This window comes from Dryas octopetala, chromosome 1, assembly GCF_963921425.1.
Source record: "Dryas octopetala chromosome 1, drDryOcto1.1, whole genome shotgun sequence".
Taxonomy (NCBI): domain Eukaryota; kingdom Viridiplantae; phylum Streptophyta; class Magnoliopsida; order Rosales; family Rosaceae; genus Dryas; species Dryas octopetala.
This window is the reverse complement of record NC_141366.1, coordinates 1,886,583-1,906,922: the sequence shown is the minus strand read 5'-3', so window position 1 is coordinate 1,906,922 and position 20,340 is coordinate 1,886,583. Positions and strand designations below refer to the sequence as shown.

General features: G+C 38.3%; 4 protein-coding genes across 5 annotated transcripts; 2 read left to right on the top strand and 2 right to left on the bottom strand.

Annotated features, from left to right (window-relative positions):
* Window positions 1–651: 651 nt before the first annotated feature.
* On the bottom strand, window positions 652–9,634 carry LOC147296248 (Insulinase (Peptidase family M16) family protein). The gene is made up of 19 exons (XM_086236460.1): window positions 9,127–9,634; window positions 8,510–8,585; window positions 8,375–8,421; window positions 7,938–8,050; window positions 7,242–7,315; window positions 7,008–7,103; window positions 6,774–6,893; window positions 5,977–6,210; window positions 5,420–5,568; window positions 5,000–5,156; window positions 4,708–4,860; window positions 4,019–4,398; window positions 3,244–3,393; window positions 2,928–3,110; window positions 2,445–2,648; window positions 2,248–2,354; window positions 1,979–2,132; window positions 1,518–1,639; window positions 652–1,123 (listed from the first exon to the last, which is right to left on the bottom strand). The coding sequence occupies exons 1-19, from the start codon at window positions 9,463–9,465 to the stop codon at window positions 880–882; spliced, it is 3,102 nt and encodes a 1,033-aa protein (XP_086092586.1). The 5' UTR covers window positions 9,466–9,634; the 3' UTR covers window positions 652–879.
* Window positions 9,635–10,751: 1,117 nt separating this feature from the next.
* Window positions 10,752–14,893, top strand: LOC147296247 (uncharacterized). Of its 2 annotated transcripts, none has more exons than XM_086236473.1 (5): window positions 10,752–12,592; window positions 12,952–13,628; window positions 13,988–14,175; window positions 14,419–14,485; window positions 14,575–14,893. In XM_086236473.1, the coding sequence occupies exons 1-5, from the start codon at window positions 11,080–11,082 to the stop codon at window positions 14,611–14,613; spliced, it is 2,484 nt and encodes an 827-aa protein (XP_086092599.1). In that variant the 5' UTR covers window positions 10,752–11,079; the 3' UTR covers window positions 14,614–14,893. The 2 variants fall into 2 exon arrangements, with proteins under 2 accessions (XP_086092599.1, XP_086092606.1); XM_086236480.1 differs by having other exon boundaries at window positions 14,561–14,893.
* Window positions 14,894–16,036: 1,143 nt separating this feature from the next.
* LOC147296246 (non-specific lipid-transfer protein 1-like) lies at window positions 16,037–16,886 on the top strand. Its single transcript, XM_086236492.1, has 2 exons — window positions 16,037–16,448; window positions 16,652–16,886. The coding sequence occupies exons 1-2, from the start codon at window positions 16,096–16,098 to the stop codon at window positions 16,659–16,661; spliced, it is 363 nt and encodes a 120-aa protein (XP_086092618.1). The 5' UTR covers window positions 16,037–16,095; the 3' UTR covers window positions 16,662–16,886.
* Window positions 16,887–17,568: 682 nt separating this feature from the next.
* Window positions 17,569–20,237, bottom strand: LOC147296245 (transcription factor RF2b-like). The gene is made up of 4 exons (XM_086248049.1): window positions 19,512–20,237; window positions 18,809–18,941; window positions 18,289–18,373; window positions 17,569–18,162 (listed from the first exon to the last, which is right to left on the bottom strand). The coding sequence occupies exons 1-4, from the start codon at window positions 20,165–20,167 to the stop codon at window positions 17,792–17,794; spliced, it is 1,245 nt and encodes a 414-aa protein (XP_086104175.1). The 5' UTR covers window positions 20,168–20,237; the 3' UTR covers window positions 17,569–17,791.
* Between the last annotated feature and the right edge of the window lie 103 nt (window positions 20,238–20,340).

Below are 20,340 nucleotides of genomic sequence, written 5' to 3'. Positions count from 1 at the left end.
AGGAACAGGATTGTGACCAAAACCTCAAGACGTCCATGGCCAGAGCACTGGATAAGCCAAATGATCGACAGGGGGGCATGAGGATTTGTTTATCTTCACAGGGACTTGTCGATGAGTTTCTTGGAAAGAGAATAGACCTCCCAAAGGACCCAAACTGTTTTCACTTTTCTAGTAGGGAAAAAATAAGGACATGGTCTTAATCTTAATCAGAGCCCACATGGACCCCACATAAGCTCCTACGGAGATGCAACTCAATCACACAACCCAAACCCCACCATGTGCTTGGACCCAACATGGTCCTCTTGGGTTTATTTCGCTTCATCCCATTTATGAAATTGGGCTTCTTATGTTAGTTGCATACTTGCATGTTCAAGCCTGTCATGCTGGGAGGGTCAAGAATTTACCTGAGGCTTTTTCCAGAAGCATCAGATAAACCAACACCTTTCAAATTGATTAATCATTAAGGAGAAATGAAGAGTCTGCATATCCAATTGATTGGTACTAGAAACAGGGCATATTTCGTATAATTAGCTGTTGGTAAACTTATATAACCCCCATATAGTGGGATGTTAAAAAGGATACTTACCATTTACTTTCTGCAGAAAATGGATTTGAAAACCTCAGGGCAAGGAATGAATTTTATCACAATTTTCACTTTATTAATAAATATTCAAATCAATGTCATTTTTGGTAACCAAATCAATGTAATGTTACATGAATGTATCTATAATCCCAACACATTGGTAAAAGTTTTTGTTCTTCACTTTCATTTTCCAGCTGCTTATATTGACCTCACCTACAAGCTGGTCAAAACTAAGGCCTTCAATGTTTGTAATGCTTCACTTTCTATCAAATATTCAAAGATGGTCCATATTATTTTTAAATAATGCTAGGATAGAACTTAGATGACATCTTAAAGGCTACAGGGTCTTCAATGACTTCTATAGACTTTGCTCGTGCTTCAGCCTCTGTCATGTCAGTGTTGCAACCCCACACTCGAATTGCAAGTCTCCGACACTTGGGAGATGATTGTTGCAAATAAGTTTTGTACCAGTTGATAACATCCTCCTTGTGAATGCTTCTGAGTTCTTCTGCTTCCTTTTTCGACGAGTCAAACATATACCTGTAGATCAACATGTATTAGAGTCAGGATAAGCATTAGGAAGCTCAAAATCCAAAACAAAAAAGCCTCTTAAGTCTTAAGCCAATATATATATGACATGAAATCCATTTATTTTTCATTTTTTGATACCCAGAAATCCCCCACACTCGCTTCACGGACCCGGGATAGAAACTGGGGCTTCGTGCCGAACCCTACAATCTTTAGGAGGCAGGAAACTCTAGCATATAGCTAGGTAGGTACCTTGAGGGGATTTGAACCCCAGACCACATGGGAGCAAACCATGGGCCTGACCATTCCCCTCAACCCTTGTTGGTAAATCCATTCAATTGAAAGATCTTAAAATGTACTCTTTGAAATTACAATCTAGACCAACCACAGAGGATATATACAGTACCTTTTATCAATAATCTGATTCCAAAATCGATTAGTTTCATATGTGAGGGATGGATCTTTCTCCAATAGCTTTGCCATTAGCCCACCTCTATAATTCTCAAAGGAATTATCATCGAGCCCTTCCTGCAAATACCGTCATATTTTCAATATCAGAAATTCCAATGCGGAAACAATAAGCAAGAAGCACTTTGGGAGTAAACAATTAAGAAGCCAGGTAACTTGGAAGTAGGGCGTAACACAGTCAAATCAGATGCAAGAAAAGTTTTCCACAAAATAGAAATGCCTAATATATCTATCATTAGGGAGCCTCAAATTTCAAGATCCCATATGTCACACTTAGCACAAAATAATAAGGTATACTACTAGTACACAACAGTGAAAAAATTTATGCAATGTTGATAAGAAAAATTGGGGAAAAACCATAAACTAGCAGAGCATTTAGAAGGGACCTTGAATGCGTACCAACAATTCTTCCAGACCATTTATAAAATTGTCAACTCTCCCTTGTAAGTAGATTGGGCTGTATTCAGATGACTGAACACAGAAACAAAAGCCAAAAACACGGTATGTTATCCGTGGGCTACACTCAACGACATACCCAAGCTGCTCCTTTGTCCTGTTTCCAGATAGAAAGACAATTATATATCATCCGGCCCCAAATAAAATATATTATCAGATTCAGGTTCTTTAGCTAGTCAATATTTAATACTTTCGGCCTCAAATAAAGTCACCTTAGCTGATTGAAAAGTGGTTCCTCTACAATTTCATTGAAAAGATCTATCAATGTCTTCAATTTGGTGGACTCAATCCCCAATTCCGGCTCAATTTGAAAATATAGCTGCAATATGGAACCAAAACCAAGAAGATAAGACAAAGAAAATGCATATTTATATATAGAATACCAAAAGAAATTATCATTTTGAGTTACCTCAATCACAGAGTTCGTTTCCGACTTATTCTTCACACTGGCATCTCTAATGAGGTTAGCACCAGGAGGAAGACAAATAACATATTCTTTATGACGCAATTCAATAGGAAGTGGTTGTACAGAAAAGTTCATTTTAAATATATTTGAAAGGCAAATTGCTTCTTCTTCTAGCAAATTGCCATGGCAAAGGCCCTCGATGTACATCTGTATATATTGAGAGCGTACGTAGTAAGCAAATCCTGAATTAAAATAATTCTAAAAGCAATATAGGAAATATGTTATAAGAAAACTCCAAAAATAATTATTTGATTCATATTTAGCAGCCTCTCCAATGCTTTCACTATAACATATCACTCTCCACTTATCAAGTTACAACATGGTTCTTTCATGGAAAAGACCTGGCTGGAGGACAATGTTGAGTTTAATGGATTGACTACAGTAATCTATTACAAATATTCATCATGACATATATGTGTAGTGTACCTGGGAACAAAGCTCGGGAATAAATGACTTCAAATCAGCAACAGACAATTCATTTAGAACATGCAACTTCTCATCTACATCATAAAAACTCTGACACAAAATTTGCAGTCTCAAGTATGATGAGTGACTCAGAGGCTTCATATTGGTGTTCTTTAACGTTCGCTTCATATCTTCTTTAACAACCTGTTAAAGTGTCACTATGTCAAAACTCATAGACAAGCCAGAAACCATCGAGGTAAATCTCATCTATATGCATTACCAAACTTAAACTACACATACAGTGGATGATGGAAACGAAAGGCTACACCACACATACCTTAAAACGATCTTCAGTTGGCAAGAAACTTTTGGCTGTTGACAATATTTTTGACAAGAGAGCTGGAAGCTTATCATTGAAACCATAGACCTTCAGCTCCAGCTTGTCACTAAATACAGATACAGAGGTTTCCAGCTTGGCAACAATGGCCTGCAAGCAGAGAACAAATGTTCCTCTCATGTATAGATTCTAAAAGCATCTTTGGCATGAAAAACTAGGTCCCTAAGTCAATCAGAACAGAATGATCTATATTGATGAATACAGCATCAACTAGACCAAGTACACCCTTAGAAAACAGGCCTTGATCAAATGGTTCTTTAGTTCCCAAAACTGAGCTAAGTAAGGCTGGGGGACACTTCCAGTATAAATTATAAAATTTACAACTGATTTACAAAATATTAAGAAGATTAAAATGAGAGAAATTTGTTAAGTAATTGAAAACTCATGAAGAATGGAAATTGAAGAGAAGATAGCGCAATCTTAAAAAGATTTGGAAAACAAAACGCATCTATAATTTCTGATCTGATTTACATAAGGAAAATGTAACAGAAGATATTTTGTTTGGAGGCACACTAATTTTCTAGTCTGTACTATATAGCCACTATAGCATCCAAGTCCCTTCTGCTGAAAACATTTGAATGCAGACTGCAGAGAGATACAAAACTGAACTAAATGCAAGTAGTGTTCCTTAAAACGTATATAAATACAAAATAAATGTCATCAGCCATCTAAACTGAAGCACAAAAACATTAGTTATAAGAGACAAGACATTAACCTGATATACAATCTCATTCAGCTCATCTTTAAGAAGGTGAATGTATAGTTCATTCAAAACACAACTCTTCACATTACCATATCCACCCTTCAAATTGATACGGAAGTATGTATTTGCCCTCGGAAGTTTAAAAGTATTATCGAGCTTGTACCAGAACTTAATTAATGGTTCATCAAGTATACATCTCGGATAAGATATAATTGCAAGATCAAGGCTTGAATTATCAGAACGGATGGAAAAATCACAAGGAATGAACTCATTCTTTGAAGGGAGATGCAATGAAGCATCAATTTCTGGAGGGTCCTTCCACAAATCCATCAAACATGGAGATATGTCTTCCTCGGTATAATGTGACCCAAACCAAGGCTCACACTGGAAATCTGAAACAGTTAAAGAAAACAGAAGGAAATGTTAGTGTTCGATCATATTTGTTTCAACTTAGTAAAATCCAGTTAATAAATACTAAAGGAAGAATTCAACAAATAAAATGGGAGAGACAAAGCATGGTCCCATTCTCAGTCATAAATAATGAGATTGTAAGGGGTAGCACCAAAATACCTGCTAGAGACATTTCTACAATAATTCCATATTAAAATAAGATTGAGAACAACAAAATAATAAGATGCAGTAAGATGGACAAGAAGCATGCTCTCTCTCTCTCTCTACATAAAGGGCATACAAATATTTACCTTCAGACTTAAATGTGGACTTTGATACCACATCAATCCTCATGTTTTCTGGTGTGAAGAAGCCAAGAACGTATTTTATCAGCTCCTCATCCCAAAACTTGTACACATAGTCCCCATAAATAACATTTTCTGCTGCATAAAGTAGTAAATTTTCTGCAACGTAGAAGTTTTGACAATAGTTAACAAGACATGAATACAGATATCCTAAACTATGTTTTATAAAACAGCAATAATTTCAGTCAGGTGAAGCATGTCCAAGGAAAGATGTGGACTTTCGCTAACAAAAGAAAACCTGAAAGTTCTGCAGCATAATCATCCTGGGGCTGCTCCTCTGCGAATCTAAATTCCATGTTCCCAATATCCTGAAGTTCCTTAAATATCCATTCTTGTGGAGACACTTGGCGCAATAACTTAATGTATTGATAGACATAACCAATTATTTCAAAAATCTGCAAGATAAGCATCACATATAGCAAATGAGAAATAATAAATATTGTGCAAATCCTGCTCCTCAGTTACAGATTCTTTCCCATAACCATGCATGTCGAAAAAGCTAAGGTAAGAATCTATGAAATAAGTAAGTTGTCCGAAATTCTCTAGGAAAGCAAATCCAAAACTACAGTTGGTCCCCAAGATGATATAAAAACTCAGAAATGGAATAATCAAAGTTATTCTACCAAAAAACTCTCTAAAGATAAAATAGAGATACTACCTTTTCCAATCCAGAGTCAGTGAGGTGTATAGACATGCGAAAGACATAAGCCACAGAAGATCGGTGCATCCCTTCATCCCCAACACCGGCAGACAGACATGTTGCCCACCCTTTGGCTTTAAGGTAAAAATGCAAACTTCCCCTGCCCTCTGGAAAACCCATAACTTAGTGCTCATAATTAAAGGTCAATTTACCACTGTGTAGCTGGACTAAATCCATTGTAAAATGTAGTGAATGGTATGCAATGAACATGACATGCAAAACAACAAAATCTAATGCAGGAAAAGAAAGGACAAGACCATTCCAAGGAAAAAAATCATCCAAAAAGAAAGTGGCACAAGGGACTGAAGCATTTGAGCTCCCTTCTTTGGATATAAAAGCCTCAAAGTTTCCAAGACACCTCTACCTAAAGGAATTATAACAGCTGCTTTTCCTTAAGAAGGAAAACTAACAATTATAAACTTAAATTACTTTTTCAATAAAATAAAATAAAAAACACTGTGCGCTGCAGAGGAATGATCATTTACATACAATTAGCTAATAATTAATCATCTTACCATCCCCAAGGAGATGAGCTAAATAATCTTCTGGTTTCTTCAAATAATCTTGATGAAGACATGGAAATGTCCATGTTAGGTTTAGTATATGAACATCCTTGACAGCCTCTAGCCAGTAAAGTTTTCCAGCTTTCCAAATAGGACCTTCCGCCTTGAACTCCAGATTTACTTGGGGACCTTTTTTGACATTACCATACAATTCCATAACCCAAAGCTCAAGTACGTCAAGAGATTCTGCAGCAATTTGAATTATTACAATTAACATAACATAGATTCGAAAAGTCACCGGCAGTAAAAGATCCCACTCGGTTTGTTAATTGTATGCATAAATGCTATGAACAGGAATGATTTTACTGGATGCAGCAATCATAACTACAAGCTATCAACATCGGTACGACTACACCACTCAATCGCTAATAGCACCAAAAATTCCATCTCCATTTTTACTAGAGCCATTTGTACCAATAACTATTGCCAAAAACACCACTATCCCCAACATAACACCCCTAATGACAAAATTTTAATGTGTACACCAATATAGACCTCTACCAACTCACAAGATCCAATATAATCATCCGCAAAACAGAAACCCTGACTAGATTAGTACATCCTTCAAAAAGCTGCAATTTGATTGAAATCAACTAAGTCAAATTGAAATTCTTCATTACTTCCATTCAAGCACACCCTATGTGGTACATGACAGAATAAATGATATTTGTTAATCAATGCCCACAAGATAATGGTAAAAACAAAATAAAATAATCACTAAAGAACAAAAAGGAAAGGAAAATTTTCACCTCCGCCAATGACAACCAGCTTCATTAATCCACCATGGTAATAATCTCTGTACAATTTCAGTACTTGTTCCCGCAAGTTGATCCCTTTTTCCATTGCATCAACCAAGCTCTTCTTATTTCCTTCATGAATACATAAAATAAAAAGTAGTTCAATGCAAAATAAAATATATTTTAACCGAGATAGATAGAGAGAGAGAGAGAGATAGAGAAATACACAGTGGATTCAAGTTTTACCCCAAAAGAATCTATTAAATGGGTGACCAGGAGAGGAGGTATGGCACTGAAGTTGTTCCAGGCGGCATGAATCATTTTGCAAAACCTGGTTGAACTCTGCATTCCATTTTGTTTAACAATATGGAGTACCATTCAGCAATAAGAATTTTGTATGCTGCACTACTGTAAGCAAAAGATGTGACATTTTTAAAGGAAAAACAGAAATCAATAAGCTAAGATAAGACTGGCAAGCACCTGAATCTATAGCCAGTACCTCTCGCTCCATGGCTTCAATTTTTACCAGAGGTGAAACAAAGAACTGAGAAAATCTGATAAATCAAGGAGCCCAAATAAATATAAACCAATTCTCTGGAATAGAAATGTAAAATAAGAAAAATACAACTTGAGAATTTCAGACAAAGAGCCACATACATTCTATTGGCTAAGTATATTGCAATAGGAACGTATGGAACACATAACATTTTACCCTGTATATTAATTTGAAAACGAATGATATACATTTGAGTATAATTCAATGAAATGATTATAACAAGATGTTGAGGGACAACAAATGAACACATTGGTGGATCTTATTGATCTGAAAGGGAAAACCTCATTTCAGTCCCAACATTTTCTAATACAGTTAGTGCAATAAGAACAGGTAATATCATTAACATTATATGCAGCACACACACACACACACACACACACACACACACACACACACACACACACACACACACATATATATATCACATTTGTTTTGGAACATAAGTATGAGAATCACCGATATTTTTCAACTCAATGCTATTATCAATAAGTGAGACAAAGATAAGATTCAATGTCAATGCAGGAATAAAACTACAACCTTACTTCATTGGACAAAAAAATATATTCAAAACGATGGACTTCAGTTATTGATATTCAGTGCAAGAAGAGCTTAGTATTTACCTTCTCAAGGCACCCTTGAGAAACTCCCGTTTCACTTCAAAATGGTAGCAGGTATGCTCTGCTTCTGTGTATGCATTTGATGACCCTCCATGCTTGGACAAGTAACTATCATACTAGCAAAGAAAAGAGTCAAAACAAGCGGCCACATAACCATAACATAGCACACAGTATTCTCCCATTCAACTTGAGTGGAAGTTACAAAACTGTTTTACCAAGTAAAAGCAATTAATTAAAAAATCATTTAACTTTTTAACGAATGACCCGAAAACAATATAAGAACTACGAGATACAATTGCTATGATAAAGGTGAAATTTGATTTTTCCTGAATGGCATCCATTCCGATAAGGTATAGGTTGAATACAAATGTAAATTAAGAATATTCACGAACCACAAGTCACCAAAAAAAAAAAAACGAATACTCAATGGACAAACAGACCTCATTTTCATCTGGAAACTCAGTACTCCCCATAAAGAGCATGTGTTCTGCAAAACTTTCAATTTGTCAGTAATGTCTGCATACCAACATTCAGTATAAGATGTGATAGAGTATGTGTGCATGTATAACACAAACCTAGGAAATGCGCAAGCCCCTGTGCCTCGAAAGGGTCAGAGAAGCTGCCTATTCCTACGCACATTGCTGCTGCTGCCTGCAAAGACGATCAAACATCTTTATTATCCAATTAAATCAAATGCTTGTAATAGAGCTGAGTAAACATCATTCTAATAATTAAGTATATTAGAGATCAAGGCCATTCTCAGTAATTAGACCTTGAAACAGAATGACCAAAACATCACAAATGTTTTAAAAAAAAGACAAGCAGTATACATGATAGGTTGCCACTTGACATTATGACCATCAAAGCTCAAAAAATTAACCATTTTGTGTGAATATTTGTATGAAAAATACAAACTTTTTGGTTGCTCAAAGATTCTAAGAGAAAGAATGATAGTGGAATCTTAATAATACAACCAAACCCAGTTTTGTTCATATTGGACAACCAAGCAGTGATCTTGAAGCTGCTGTAATCGGGTAGTCAATCACGCAGACAAAAACTCAGACTATTTTCCTACCTATAAGCAATTTTCATGATTTTATCAAGTTTCTAAACCTGGGTTTTCAATAATACAAAAAAAAAAACTCAAGGCGAGATGGGCATTGCAGATTCTGAATGTAAATCATAGACCAACCTTCTTAGTCTGAGAAGCACCTCCCTTTCCCTTCTTTTTCAGTTCACCGGTTCCACCTTCCGCTTCTTCACCTTCTTCATCGTCCTCTTCATCCTCTCCTTCACTATCTTCCCCTTCCTCTCCATCCTCGTCGTCCCCATCTTCTTCCTCTTCTTCTTCTTCTTCAGCTTCGCTGTGTTCAGGGGACTTGGAGTGTTGCGGTGGCCCTTCTGGGTAAATCTCAGGATCGTGAACGAGCAATGCAGAGAGGCCATTCTCAAGCTGAATTAATCTGTATAATCGTCTATCATTCGGAGACTTTATTACGATATCGTCCGACGAGAAAGTAATCCGACCCATGAGAAAAAGTACAGAGTCGACTACTAGTTCTAGTTGTATTCTATGGCTTCTCTCTCTCTCTCTCCCACTCTGTCACTCAGACTAGGGAGGAGGGTGTTGAAGCAACCTGGAGGAGTAAATTATAAACAGAGGAGGACAGGGAAGGGACTTTATGCTTTTCTTGTGGCTGCTTGAGGGGAATGGGATTTTCCCGTTATTCGTTTGGTCTAGTATATATATACCTTCAGGATTCATGGGTCCATCACCACGTGACACTAGGGCTTGCAATTTGGATGGGCCTTTAAAAGTGAAGCACAACTCGTATGAACAAGTTAAAAGCACAACTCCCTTGAGTTTGAGTTGAGAAATCTTCAATCAAATTTGGGATTCCAACAACTTAAGTTGAACTAGGAAAAAAAACCTTAATTGATCTCTACTTCTCTCATCACTCTCCTCATGTGAGCATACAGACAATAGTATGCATCCGTAAATTGAAATTATACTAAACCATAACCGTTTAAGTTTAATTATTTTTGTCAAAACAATTTAGCATGTTAATTGTTAATTGTTTGTAATAAATTACAATCACACTTAATTTTTTTGTCACATTGGGAGAACTTAAATTCTACACCCAAAGCTAGTTTAATCCTAATTCATTACACTACTTATTCAGTTATTTTTACCAGTTGAGCTAACCCTTAATGACTTACAATTATACATATTTAGTTTATAATATAATAGCGTAATAATTTTTTAAATGAGTTATAATACTAAAAGTTGTGAGCAAAATTAAAAATCTAAATACTAAATACATGTTTGAGTGCTTTTGTAAAAAACATTTTGTTGGGTAGCTTTTTTGCTGGTAACACTTTTGTTAGATATATTGTATATTCATATATAATTCATTTTTGCTCACTACAAAAAAGTGGTGGTGAGTATTACTATCATGATGAATGAGTGATACACGTTACAAAAAGATAGTCATGTAACATATCATCCACCCACCATGGTGGTAATGCTCATCATGGTGGTGAGCAAAAATAAATTCTATTTATATATATATAGAAATGGACTAAAATCAAAATATTTCATGCTAATGTACTTTAAAAGGCTTTTTGTGCTTCTTTGAAAAGTACTAAAAAGTTTTTTTTTAATTATAAAAAAAATACTTTTTTACAAATTTACCGGAAAGAATTTTGTGTATTTGAAAGGACTTTTTTTTTTTTGGGTCACTGTATTTGAAAGCACTTTAGATCTTCAAACCATTGCCAAACATGCAAACCTATTTTCTGAGTCGGTTCTCAACCTGTGCTAATTTGGGCTGTAATGCGATTCGGGTCGGCCCACCTAATTTAAAGATCATAGACGTTAATCTTCGTCCACCATCATCACATATAGCCCGAAATTCGAAGTTCAGAGCGTCCGTTCGTCGTTTGAGCCTTTCTACGACGATCATGGTTGTCCTTTCAAAATCCTAAACCCTAACGTCTTCTGTATATGTTAACCCCAATTTCACTTCAAATTTTCAAAACCCCTAATTTTGAAATAAGGAAAAGTAACGCGCTTCAAAACCCTAACTTTCAATCTTTGAGGCTCCATGCCTTTCTCACAAATTAGGCTTCAAAAATCATATTGATGGACTCAGACGCCGACGCTTCGCGTTGGATCCTCGAGCTCCTTGTCCGAGACCGCGAGAATGAGTGCGTGGCCAAGAGGGTCCTCGCAGTTGCACCGTTTTCGAGCCAAGACTGGCGCTTGAGGAAGACCGTACTCCTCCGAACGATCGAGTGCGAGGTCTACGACGCTTCGGTCTCTGAAACCATCCTCGAAACGTTGGAAGCCATTGAAGATTTGGACCTCAGCCATGGCATTGCCACCACCGACTCCATGAAAGCCGCGTACTGCGCCGTGGCCACCGATTGTACGGTCAAGTTCCTTGTGGCAGACATGGGGAAGCCCAGCGGGAAGTACTTAGAGGCCGTGGATCGGATTTGTAGAGAGAGGGTTGCGCTGTTGGAAGGGTCCAAGAAGAGCGAGCTGGTCACGGCCGAGTTGATGCAAAGAAGGGACGAGGTCGAGGCGGCGGTTTGGGATTTGAGCGTGTCGAAGAAGTTATCGAGCATGAACACGAGGAACGATGCGCTGAGATTGGTTGCGGTTTATTTGAAGGAAGCTTTGGCGCTAATGGGTCCTCCCTTTATTACTTGGGCTGTTAGATTGAGCATGCCCAAGGAAGTTTGTGACTTGGAAGGAGATCAGGTTGCAGCGGCGAATGAGGCCAATGTGGGTGGTGGAATTGAATTGGAGGTGCAAATGGCGAGTGGGGCTAATGTGGGTGAGAGGTCTGAATTGGAGGCGGAAATGGCGAATGAGACTAATGTGGGTGATGGGTCTGAATTCGAGCCACAAACGGAAAATGGGGATAATGTGGGTGATGGGTCTGAATTCGAGCCACAAACAGAGAATGGGGATACTGTGGATGATGGGTCTGAATTGGAGGTGCAAATGACAAATGAGACTAATGTGGGTGATGATGGGTCTAAATTGGAGGCGCAAATGGCTAATGGGGATAATACAGGTGATAAGTCTGAATTGGAGGTGCAAATGGAAAATGGGGCTAATATGGGTGCTGGGTCTGAATTGGAGGGGCAAATGGCTAATGAGACTAATGGTTCTGGATTCGAGCCACAGTCAGAGAACGGGGCTAACGTGGGTGATGGGTTTGAATTGAAGGCGCAAATGATAAATGAGACTAATGTGGGTGATGGGTCTGAATTGAAAGCGCAAATGACAAATGAGACTAATGTGGGTGATGGGTCTGAAACGGTGGAGCAAATGACAACCGAGACTAGTTTGGATGATGGGTGTGAATTGGAGGCGCAAATTGTGAATGGGGCTAATGTGAGTTATGGTCCTGAATTGGGTCCTGGGGTCCGATTGCAGGAAGTGGGGGCAGGGAGCTCGCCGCCTAATGCGAACCAGGGCTTGTGTTCAAGTGATTTGGTTGAAATGGATGCTGGATTCACGAATAGGGCAGAAATAAACGGTGTTGATCATGTGTGTGGTGAAGTGAATGAGAGAGCTTTGGCTTTGCCTAGTGCGAATGGGGAATTGAGTCTCAGTTTTAAACATGCAACGAAGGATAAAGGTACTTTTTTTCATTATCAGAGATAGAGTTAGTTTCAGGGACATTTGTTTATGCCCAATGATGTTGAGAGGGTGCTCTGTATTGTTTTATCTCAGTTTTTTGGTTTTAACCATCTCGAATGTTTCCCAGTTTTTGTCCTTGTTGCCAAACTTATTGCTATCTTTTATTTTTTCAAGTGCATAATCTGTTTCTGATTTGTTTAGTGATATAGAGCTCTTTCTCTCTTATATCAAACTCTCAACCCTGTGTAATTGAAAATCATGTATGCACCTGTATAGTAATTTTGCTTAGTTATTGCACAGGCTTGGATTTTAAATTACTATGTCAGTTTTTTTATTCTTCCTTTTTATTTCTTGTAGAAATTCAGAGGAATGTGGGGCTGAGACGCAAGCATCTTGCTTTTCATAGACGCACTAGAGGACCAGTTAAGATTAGGGATGCTGAAGATTTGGGCACTGACGCATCAGATAGCAAATATGATTCCGTGTCTACCCCTGAAGTTAGCAAAGTGCAAGAAGCACTTAAATCTACTAGTGGTTTGGAGCTACAAGAAGTAGTCACAGACCCACTTCCTGGGTCTTTGCATGTGGCTGAAACTCTAAGATCTGATTTGGTAATGAAATCTGTGAGTCATGTAAGTAGAAAAGATGTAGGTGCAGCGCATCCATCTGTTGAGAAGAGCACTGAGCCTGATCAATCCAATCATGATAATATTGGAAATCTGTCCTCCACTCATCAGAATGATGTTCCCCAACCTAGTGGGAAAAAAAATGATGCACCAAATCCGTCTGTGGACAAGGGAAAGGGCACTGAGCCTGTTCAAACTGACAATGCCAATCTTGGAAATCTGTCCTCCAGTCATCAGAATGATGTTCCCCAACCCAGTGGAACAGAAAATGATGCACCAATTCCTTCTGTAGACAAGGGAAAGGGCACTGAGTCTGTTCAAAATGACAATGCCAATCTTGGAAATCCATCTTCTAATGTTCCTCTACCTAGCTTGATGCAACGTAATAGTACTGCCCGTACTTTTGAGGTAGTTATGTTCAAGTTTTTCTGTTCTAATCTGATGGCTCCATTCAAGTTACTACGTTGTGCATGGGGCCAATATTATGTTGTGAATGGATTTTGATCTGTGTTGTTTGTTATACTTATGAGGTAGTTATGTTCATGTTTTTCTGTTAGTTAATTTGTGTTGTATATGCATCTTCATATTCCTTCTTTTTTTTGGCAAGGGGAACATAACAGACTCCTAGTAAATTTTATGCTGAATCCATGAGGTGCTCTGGTGATAGCAATTTTCTTCAGTTGTTTGTTCTATTGATTTCCTCCCAAAATTTTGTGGTTCTGTTTGCTTATAAATTTGTTTATTCATGTTGAGATTTGTTTTTACAGTGGGATGACTCAGTAGATATGTCACATGAAGGAACAACGAAAGATGCCAGCAGGCTTCACCTACCTAGCCCAAAAAGGCATGCTGTTTCTCCATTGAAGAAGTATGAGAATAACAGATTATCTAAGAGGAGAAAAGTTAAGAGATGGAGCTTATGGGAAGAAGACACCTTAAGGCAGGCTGTGCAGACGTACGTGCTTGTTCTTATACGGCAAAGAATTATTTGCATCCTTAATCTCCAGCTTCTTCTTGTGAAAGGGGCCTTTTTGTTTCCCATGTCTTTAAAGAAAAAATTTCTTTGGTTTGGGGAGAATTATGTGTCCTTACAACTTACTAGCTATCATGCTTCTATCTTACAACTTACTAGCTCTCTTTGGTATTGTTTGAATTGTGGGTTTTTAAGTTCTCATTGTTGTAGTCCTTTCTAATGCAGGTATGGTAAAGGAAATTGGAAGTTCATTCTAAATCACCACCGCGATATATTTGAAGAGAGAACTGAGGTACCCTAATTGTGTACTATTTGCAATGGTTTTTGGCTTTATACATTAATTTATTCTGTAACAATTTTAAGACAGGTTACTATTTTCAGGTTGATTTGAAGGACAAGTGGAGAAATATGACGAGATAGAGACACCTGTGAATAGTCTGCCACTTGTATTTTGTTCATCTATTAGCATATTAGAGCTGTAGTTTACCTTAGCCTTAGCATGATATCTACAACAACAGGAGGATGTGGTTGAAAGGTAATTTTTGTAGTTTTCTTTATCAGCTTACAGGAGTAGGATTTTTTGAGTAATATCTGTGTATATGTTCCTATGAATGCTGTATGTACATGTGGGTCAACTTAGATTGACAAAATGGCTTAAATTTAAGCATAATGAAATGATACCAACTGTTCATATAGAAAACGTGGTAACCCACTAACTGTGGTTTAGTTTTCTACTTTGGAGGTTACAATTCAGCACACTCACCTCAAACATGGGCCATCTGATTAAATTGTTGAGAGGGACTTACATGTGTGCGAGATACAGCTGGGGTATCCCTTTCTCTCTCTCCTCTCCTTCTCTCTTTCTCTCTTTACTGTTACACAAGTCTGCCCTGTCACAGCAAATTATTCTCTAAATTGTTATCTTCGATTAGATTTCAAAATGACCTTAGAGGATCTTATTATAATTTATATCTCAGAATCTTGGGTTTTTGCGTGGAAGTGGAGTAGTGGACACGCATGTAATTAGCAAATGCCAACAAAACCAAGTTTGAATTAATATAAAATTGATTAGACACACACACAAACATACATTGTATATGTGGTTGTACACATTACATATATGTATGGTGGTCATCAACTGAGAGTTAGAGAATCGAACAAGGTGGTGGGACCGTGGGAGAGATATGCATGGAAGCTTCATTTCACTGTATGAAAAATTAAAGTTGGATTGATCTCTAGCTCATGTCCTTAATTTGTCATTTATACAATAATGTGTCCCGAACTCCCGATCGATCGATTGATCAAGTTCCACAACCAACTCACTCAAGGAACCCTTTTCCACAAGAAGGCTCGGGACCCTTTGAATTTTATTTTTTCCAACAATTTCCTTGGGCCATTGCTACGTACTCGGAAAATTGCTGAATTCCCCCAGCAGCCCTATGACTAACTACTAACAGACAATTATACTCCTAGTACTCTTAAAACCCAATCGGATACCCAATCGCACAATTATTGGACCTAAAAATTTAAGCTATACGTGAATAAATCAAGAAAAATGCTTGATTCTAATCATTTTTCGTTACTAGCCAATTACAATTTGACACATTATTTTTTTTTTCTCTTAATAGTTATATATGTCATGATTTAGGAGTCAAATTGTGGGTACTAGTAAGGATTCAAACATTATTGATAATTCAGTAGTGTATACGAAGCTAACACATGTTTTGTTTTGTTTTGTTTTGTGTTATGCCACTTGTCATATTCCGTAGAGGGAGGACCAAGACCCTCCACTTGGCTCATCACACTCTTCCTTGCCAATTGGTACTCTATATAAAGGCCAAAAACATGTGTGTTTCTGCGCCCAAACCTAAAGCAAAGGAAAAGAGTAGCAGCTAGGTAGCTATGGCCAGGTTTGCAGTGTGTGAGGTAGCATTCATGGCGGTACTAGTATGCATGGTAGTGACTGCTCCTTATGTCATCAATGCAACCGTAACTTGCGGTCAGGTGACAACCTTGCTGACTCCATGCATCCCCTTTGGTGTATTTGGAGGGATCGTGCCTCCAGATTGTTGTGCCGGCATAAAGAGCCTCAATGCTGCCCAAAATACCACAGAGGACCGCAGAACTGCCTGCACTTGCATCCAACAAGGGGCTGCAAGGATCCCTGGGATTGACTATGACCGTATCAACACGCTTGGCGATCTTTGTGGCTCTCCTTGTCCCTACAAAGTTTATCCATCTACTAACTGCTCTGAGTACGCTTAACATACCGAAAACTCTTGCATATTACGAATGTATATAACACTTTGTATCTCTCACAATTAAGTCACGTGATCAGTTATTGAAAAAAGAACGTTGTGTACACTTGTTGCACATAAGAATTTTTACTTTTACCAATTTTTTCCTCTAAGTTTACATGGCTAGCTACTAATTATATTTTGATGCAAATTCTTTTCAGGGTAAGCTGAATCCATTGAAGTAATATTGCAGAGTCTTAACTCTTAAGTAGGAGAATGAGAATAAAGCTTCCGGGAAGCTAGCTAGAGAAGCGTCATATGTTTAAATTAGCACAATGCTTTTGTGGTTCTTGGGGATCATATTGTTTGTATGAATCGTATGTAATCCAAATTATGAACTACTATCAGAATAAAATGCTCCCCTTTTATATACGATTACAAAATGATTATAATTAATTTAATCATTTCTATGGTTTTGTATTTGGGGATCACATTTAATAATTATGAATGTGATCCCCAAATGACTCAAGTAGCAGGGAAAATTATAAACAATGCTTCTTCCAAAACAATACGCCTCTCACATGATGTGAATTAATGAGAGAATTGTACACGTAGGATGTATTTGTAAATTAATGAGAGAAGTCAGAGAAGGAGGATGCATAAACAATTGCCATCAAATCACTTAATTACAGGCGCGATTAGTGCTAAGTCCGAACTCCTAAGCTTTCTACTTTTATTTGCCTATAGAGATAGAAAGATGGGCACAAGTCTCTCTCATGTAGTCATGTCCATATTTTTCATATGACAAGCACATGCTGTGACTGAATATATACTGTACACCCCACATGGCCAAATACTTGTAGGCCTAGCATTATCCTGTTGGGGCCACACTGCCTAATCCGAAGAGGTTATCACTCTTGAAAAATATAGAACAAGATTCTACAAAGGAGCAGGAGTTAAAAGATGCATGGCATTCCAAAATTGAGATAAAACAATCACAGTAGTGCACAAAGTTTACAAGGTATTAAATAAAGAAAATAAAAAGGAAGAGAATGCTATAATGAAAGCATAACCACTTCCATGGGAATGACCTTACATTCCTACATTTTAAAGCTCCCCATAGACAAAAAATTCAATATTGAGGAACATCCCACTTCCATGGGAGTGACCTTCCATTCCCCTTTTTGGGGAACAGCCCTAAGAATACACAATTAAGAATGAATTCTTAACACAAATGTAATAAATAATGAAATAAATATAGAGCATCCTCTCTAAGTGATTGGATGTCAATCTATAAACAATCTACCAGACAGCGTTCCGGGGACAAGTCAGAAGGTCAGCAGCTCAGCAGCCAGTTTAAGTCAAAAAGTGGTACTACTTTCACTTGCAGAAAGCGAGGGGCCTTCAGACTTGACGAGAGCTGATGGTTTGCTACTGATGTCAAGCCCCTGTAACTGACCAACAGGACCGTTCTGCATAATATCTGAAAGAGTATGAGAATTTGACTGATGCATTTGGTGGGTTGGCATAGTAGACTGGGAATGATTGAATTGAGGCAACTGCATGTTCTGGTGACCAGCAGGTCCTGGTTGTTCTGCAAGTGGAAAATAAGCTGATGGGTGGTTGTATGACATCTGGTTTATTCCCAAGTTGAATGATTCAGAAGGGCTCATCATCTCCCCTGTGGCCATCTTGAGCCTCTCAACCTCCTTCTTCAGTGCTTCATTTAGAGCTGTATGACAAATTTCAAACAGAATCAGTACCCATTGCATAAAATGGGCTATTTTCTTTAGAGATAGTAAACATTTAAATATCCTTTTCAAGTATTAAATATGATACAAGTTGGCATGTTGCTTACCATCGCGCAACTGAGCTTGTTGCTCCATAGCTTGTAAACGAAGCTTCAGCTCTGTGTTTTCAGTACTCAGACCAGTTGTGTCCCTCTATATAAGACAAAAAAATAAAAGAGTCATAAACCTTCAACAAATTAATAGACATTTGTGTGTATATGTGTGTGTGCAAGCGTACAGAAAAACACTGCTAGCAACTGGAAGAAGGCTAAATAATAACAAAACATTGCAGCAGAGGATGAATTAATGAAGTGATATTAAAAATACTTACTCCACAAGTATCCCTTTGTTTCTATTGATGAAAAGACTTTTTCTTTATATTGCAATATCATTTTTAAAATATTGCATGCCATCCATCAATCTAGAAATACACAAGAGTGATTGACAAAGTTGGATCACAATAAATGGTCCAAGTGAGAGTTATTGTGTTCTATTTTAATGTGGTGATGTCACAAGTTCACAACCGGTTGTACAAACTACACATATCGGTCCAGTTAAAGAAAGCTGCAAAAACAGAACAAAACAAACCTGGAATAGTGTGAGTTGGGCAGAAAGAGTGGTTGCTTCTGTTTGAAGGGTCTGAACTTTGCGCTCAAGTTCTTGTATATAACGGGCCTTCCTCTCTTTTGAGCGAGCAGCAGACTGCCGATTAGCCAGTATCCTACATGTAACAATTAAAATGTGAGAATCCAGTACTCAGCATCAGACACCAGAATAAAGGGGAAGGAGCCATTAGGTCCTACAACCATTGGCCAAACCATACTATCATCTAAATAAAGGTGCATACATTTCATGCCTGCAAAACCATATAACATAAAAACAAAGCAGTATCTGAAACTATGAATATGAAAACTATGATGCATCAGCTTATGAATGAATCTAAAAGTAGGAAAATGGTTGAATTTCGATTCAACAGATCCACATATTTCCAAGTTTGATCTAATTATTATTCTTCAAATACAACCTCAATGCAGTTGGATTCTAGTAAAACACTCAATTTCAATGCATAGTTTGAGGGAAGCTACTTAATCATCGCCTACGCGCTAGGAGATCACTAGAACTGCTGCTAAAGGTTTCTCAAATTCAATGCAATACCAAATTAACCCAAACAAGATTCATTCACTTTCCGCATTTTCTCGGCAACCAAACACAAGAAAGAAAACTACTGCTGACTCCATTTTTTCCCCAGGAAAATGAAGGAACAAAAAGAAAAAGAAAAAAATGTGCAGACCTTTTGGCACGCTTGGGATCAAGGGTCCAGAGCTCAGCGAGCTTGTCAGGAGGCATTGCCTTCTTGGCATCCATGACCTCCCCAAACACACCGGTGGACGTGGACGAGGCATCGACGGAGCTGCTATGCCTGTGCCTGGACGGCCTTTGCTCTCCCTCGCCACCACCACCACCGCTCTGATCCGCGGAATCGGTCCCACTCCCGCCGAGCTTGTCGAGGTCTATGTAGGTGGAGAAGAGGTCCTCCTCGGATCCAATCTCCTCCAAGCTCGCCGTCGACGATCCGCCGTGGAACGGATCCATAATGTCCTCCGGCAACCGGAAGCTGACCTCGGAGTGGGCCCTCCTATGGCCATCAGGTCCTCCCCTGATAAAGGGGTGGTTGCAATTGCCCAGCATTGCCAACGATGCGGTGGACGACGACGATGATGAGGTGGCAACGTTGGCGAACAACGGCAGTTGTGGTTGTGGAGCTACGTGATTCTTGGAAGGAGGAGTAACAGAAGAAGCAGCTTCTCCAGAAGCTTCATTGGCATGAATGGCAATGCTTCCGGGAAGTGGAATTGGAGGGAGGGAATTCGGGTCGTTCGGGATGATATTCGGGTTCGGGTTCGAATGTGGATCTTGTTGCATTGGCCTTGTTGTTTCTGTGGACATTCTTGTGGCTTTGTGCGTCCCTCCTCACCCTCACCCTCACCCCCATGTGGCCATGTGTTTCGCAGCTCCTTTGACACGAGGAATTATTCATTCACTCTCTTCTGTTTTTCTTTTTAATTTCTTTTTCTTTTCTTTCCATTCTTCCCTCTTTGCAAAAAAAAATCGTAATCTTT